This window comes from Lactuca virosa, chromosome 7 (assembly GCF_052849685.1).
Source record: "Lactuca virosa cultivar CGN04683 chromosome 7, Lactuca_virosa_CGN04683_v6, whole genome shotgun sequence".
Classification (NCBI taxonomy): Eukaryota; Viridiplantae; Streptophyta; class Magnoliopsida; order Asterales; family Asteraceae; genus Lactuca; species Lactuca virosa.
The window spans coordinates 90265994-90271341 of NC_136432.1; the positions used below are offsets into that span (position 1 = coordinate 90265994).

General features: G+C 36.2%; 1 protein-coding gene across 1 annotated transcript; it reads right to left on the reverse strand.

The window, feature by feature from the left end:
• Positions 1–3202: 3202 nt before the first annotated feature.
• On the reverse strand, positions 3203–5114 carry LOC145125981 (uncharacterized). Its single transcript, XM_079061394.1, has 4 exons — positions 4875–5114; positions 4255–4298; positions 3882–4170; positions 3203–3557 (listed from the first exon to the last, which is right to left on the reverse strand). The coding sequence occupies exons 1-4, from the start codon at positions 4924–4926 to the stop codon at positions 3307–3309; spliced, it is 636 nt and encodes a 211-aa protein (XP_078917520.1). The 5' UTR covers positions 4927–5114; the 3' UTR covers positions 3203–3306.
• Between the last annotated feature and the right edge of the window lie 234 nt (positions 5115–5348).

A 5348-nucleotide genomic window follows, 5' to 3' on the forward strand; every position in this document is an offset into this window, starting at 1 on the left:
TTGAAAGAGAAGACGGAGCAAATGTAGCAGATGATTAAGGATCAAGCCAAAGAGTTTTATGAGACCAAGGCAGAAATACAAAAGAGAGAGGAAGCATGGCAGCTTGAAAAAGGCTTGCTAACAAAAGATCTCACAGATACTCTTAAGATAATCGATCAACTTAAAGCTGAACAAGTAAGGCTTGAAGAACAAAAGAACGAAGAAATAAGAAGGCTGAAGGAGCAACTACAAGAAAGGAAGGAAGAAAGGGAAAAGCCTCAATTCCCTAAAGAAAAATTCCCACCGTTAAGCGAACTTCATGTAGCAAGGCCCTTCATGGAAGCAGAGATTCATTACTCTGAAAATGCTACATCAAACCCAAAAGTTAGGAAGATAACTAACTCACTTTACAACGTAAAAGTTGAGTTTGATATCCCTAATTGCCTAGTATTTGGGATCGGCGCAATAATAGACACATGAGCATTAGCATGCTGCATAAACAAGAAGGTTATTCTAGAAGAAGCACTTGAACCTTTAAACCATAGTGTTTTCTTTAATGGTTTAAATTCAAGACAGTAGGCAACTCACAAAATAAAGCAAGGCTATTTTCTCATCGAGGGAAACAAGTTCAAAATTCCCCTTATATATGCATTTGATATGCATGGTAGCAATGACATTGAAATGCTGATAGGTACCAACTTCCTAAGGTCCATGAAAGGAGGAATTCATATAGAAGGTGATGAGATAACTATTTATAAGAAGGTTACCAAGATCAAAAGTTCAGAGCAATCTGAGGTTGCTGAAGTTGCCATCACTGAGCTTGAAATTAGTGAAGAAGATTTCTTTGAAATAAATGAATCTATTTATTTCAACCAAGAAGGTAACAATGCATTCCTAGAACGGTTTAAACCTGTCATTGATAGGTTAAAGCTCCAAGGATACATCGGAGAAGAACCTTTAAAGCATTGGAAGAAGAATGGTGAGCTTTGTAAACTGGATATTATAAATCCAGACATTACAATTGAAGATCGACCACTAAAACATGTGACACCAGCAATGGAAGATTCATTCAGAATACATGTTGATAGTTTACTCAAGATTGGTGCTATTCGACCAAGCAAAAGCAGACACAGAACGATGGCAATGATCATAAACTCAGGAACAACAATTGATCCTGTAACTGGAAAGGAGGTCAAAGGGAAAGAAAGAATGGTTTTTAATTATAAATCCTTGAATGACAACACATACAAGGACCAATACTCCTTACCAGGCATAAATACGATCATCAAGAGAATAGGAGGTGCAAAAATATTCTCAAATTTTGATCTCAAATCAGGGTTCCATCAAGTCGCCATGGATGAAGAATCAATACCATTGACAGCATTCTTAGTACCTGGAGGACTTTATGAATGGCTAGTTATGCCATTTGGTTTGAAGAATGCCCCAGTAGTGTTCCAAAGAAAAATGGATAAATGCTTCAGAGGAACAGAATCATTTATCGCAGTATATATTGATGATATACTGGTTTTCTCAAAAAACAAAAAAGAACATGCAAAGCACTTGGAAAAGATGTTGCAAATATGTGAGGATAATGGCCTAGTCCTATCTCCAACAAAGATGAATATAACAGTCCCAGCAATAGATTTTCTGGGAGTAGTCGTAGGAGAAGGAACAATAAGGTTGCAACCGCACATCATAAAGAAGATTGTGAACTTCAACGAAGAAGAATTGAAGACAAAGAAGGGGTTAAGGTCATTCTTAGGAATCCTTAACTATGCTCGTAATCATATCCCAAAACTTGGGATACTATTAAGGCTACTGTACGAAAAGACAAATGCTCATGGAGACAAAAGATTGAAGCCCTCTGATTATGAGTTAATCAAAAGGATCAAGATGCAAGTTCAGAATCTCCCAGACCTTGAGATACCACCTGAAGATGCTTATATAATCGTAGAAACAGACGGATGTATGGAAGGATGGGGAGGTATAGTCAAATGGAAGAACAAAAAGGAAGGACCAAGAAGCTCAGAAAAGATTTGTGCATATGCAAGTGGCAAGTTCTCAACAACCCAATCCACAATTGATGCTGAAATCAATGCCTGCATCAACACTCTGGAGAAACTAAAAATCTACTACCTTGATAAACAAGAAATCACTTTAAGGACAGATTGCCAAGCCATTATTTGCTTTTACAACAAAGGTAATAGCAACAAATCCTCAAGGGTCAGGTGGATAAAGTTTGCAGATGCAGTCACAGGAACAGGCGTCAAGATTAACATAGAGCATATAGAAGGGAAACATAATACACTAGCTGATTCTCTCTCAAGACTTGTTAACCTTTGTTTTGCAGAATGCACAGGAGAAACGAAACGGTTAGCAGCAGCAGCCCTTTACTCAGTGGAGGAAGTTCTACAATCCCCTTCTGCCTCTCAGAAGAATATGAAGATTACTTGCGAAGAAATCATGAATACTTTCAACCACTCCCAAGAATCTTTACTAAAACAATCTTCACACTGGAAGAACCAGGAGCAATGTACAGACAATACCAGCTTAGAGCCAATCAAACCCCAATCAGAATGGATAAATCTGATGCATGGAGATCAGTCGCCCAAGATATCGAATTATCAGCAGCAAAAGAAGCGATCAAAGCAATGCGAAATTTACAAGCAATCATACAGTGCAAAGCTCAAGTCTGCTTTGGAAAATCAACAAGAGACAACCATTGGTCTGACCAAAAGGAAGATGTTTGAATCCAAAACAAAGAAGCCCGAAGAATCCTCATCGAACTGGAAGCCCTCGCACAACGATTGGGCCGCAATAATATCTAAGCCCATGGAAGTCCAAGACAATAACCAAAAAGAAAACAAATGCCGCTACAACAGCAAAGGATTTCTAGAAGATAGTGACAACCGTGATGACGATTCAATTTTTATTGTGGACCCCGGGTATCTAAAAGCTAATGACAGCAACTTAAATACTTTATGCATAAAAGCATTGTACAAGTGATGCAAAATGTTACATATACTTCACATAGACAAAAAGGAACACTTACAAACCTTTATATTTCTCAACAACGTCGTAGTTTTCAAGGTACAATCAAGTAAGCACCAAGTACTACAGCTAATGCCTATCTACTACAATCAATACTTCACAGTTCATAATTCTACAAGCGATGCAAAATGCTGCATATATAGTTATATACTTCACATAGACATAAAAGAAACACTTGTAAACTTTCTTATATTTCCAACAAGCTTCCTAGTTTTCAAGGTACAATGAGGTAAGCACTAAGTACAATGGCTAATGCCTATCTACTACAACAACAACTCAATTATTGACACCTGAGGGAATACACAATGGACATGGTGGGTCCCTTCTATCTTCATTACTAGTTCTTGTTTCCAAACATTCCACATGATAAAAATGACCACAAACTAAAACTGCCACAACTGAAAAATCACTCATTCTTTGTCGACATAATCCACAATCCATATTCATTACATTTGGGGAAATTGCACTTATCATCATGGAATTTGACCTAATTTGGTCAACTCTTCGTGATCCCTTATTGTTCCTCCCTATACAAAAACACCAACAACAAGAAAATTGTAAGAATTTTGATCTTACTCGATCCATTTCAAGACACAATTTGGCAATTCCGGTGGAAAACACCGGAATCGGAATTTGGGATTCCATGTTTGGTGGTATACAACGTGACATATTATGATTCATTCATATTCCAATTCGATTTTCTAATTCCTTTGACAGATTCCATTCCTTCCAAAAACATTCTGCGAATCAAATGCCTCGATGTTATTTTTTCAATTTGGGAATTCAAGAATCTTTTGAGGAATTCCATCATAAAAGAAAAAAAGGAAAAAGAAAAAGGAAAATGGGATCACCTCCATGATACCCGAATCCTGATTCTGGCCTATGACCAAACTTCCAAGAATGTTTGTCATTATTCTTTCCATGAGAAGTTGAAGTGCCTGAATAATTTGCAGCTTTTTGTTGTGAATGTTGGAGACTGTAGTAGTGACGTGGCACCTTTGATGACAATGTCCGGTTAACATTGTGGTGGCGGTGATTGGCGGCTGACTGGTGGTGGCCTTGCGGTGATTTTTCCTTGTTATTCATGAGAGATGATGACGTGGACTTTGCTCCAGTAGAGCCAACCGAATGAGAAGATTTCTGTTAAAAAGTAGATGTTATTTATAAAGCCATGAATTATTTCAAGTCTTGAAAATGACAAAATGAGAGGAGAGAAAATAAAACCTCTTTTAATGATGATTCCATTTGAGAGGTGTGAGATGCAAATGCTGCAATTCAGGACTTAATATGGTAAGCTATATACAGGTGTTTCTTTTTAGTAAATTCAGAAAGAACAACGATGAATAAGAATCAGCTCAAGTTATTATGCATAAAAATGACCTTCAAACTGATTTTGTGGTATCTTTCATGGTTTTTAGAACTTAGACCACATCTAGAGATTAACTAGGATAACTAATTGTATAAATTTGCATGTAATTGAACACAACATTATCGTCACACAAAAACCCTAATCTCCCAACACCTAGGGTTCACAATGTTGATTGATTATAGATGATTCAAGCCAAGATTCATGATGGGTTTCTCACCTAAAACATCAAGATCAATTCCATTTCTGCGAAAATTATGGTAATTATATATAGATGAAATCTTTTTATTAATTACACAAAACAGGGCTTTAGCACTTGATCATTACAAACCGACAATATAAGATCAAATTCAGACATAAAGAATCTAACCCAAATGAAATGGAACAAAACCCATTAAGGATAACTAGAAATGAGATAAACCCATGATCAAAATTGTGTAGAAATGGAAGATAAAGATGAAATTAACGAAGGGCATACCTGGAAAAGGAGGGGTCTTGTTCCGGTCAGCTCTTCGTTTTCTCTTTCCCATTCGGTTATATAGATAATTAGATATAAAAACTTATAGGTATCGTTTGAAAATTTAACGGCTAGGGGATAATTAGAGAGATTAGGGTTTTTGGGACGTTGGAAATTTTAGGGCAAGTGTAACCGAATCTTGTGGAAAAAGTGTGCGAGATATGAACTTCTTGTTAATATCATCGATTTCCTTTTTGCAATCCCAAAGGCTTCTTTGGTTCCAAAAGCATTACCATCCTCCCATTAAAATTTTCTTTTTTGTTTTATTTTAACAAGAGTAAGGTATTATTTGTTTTTTCATATACAAAAGGTTTTTAGTTTGTAGTCTATATTTGCAAATTTTGGTAGAAGTACAAATGGACAAAATTTCTATAATCTATAAAAATAAATAAAAAACTTTTTTTTTTACATCTATATAGTTAAAATAAACTAAAC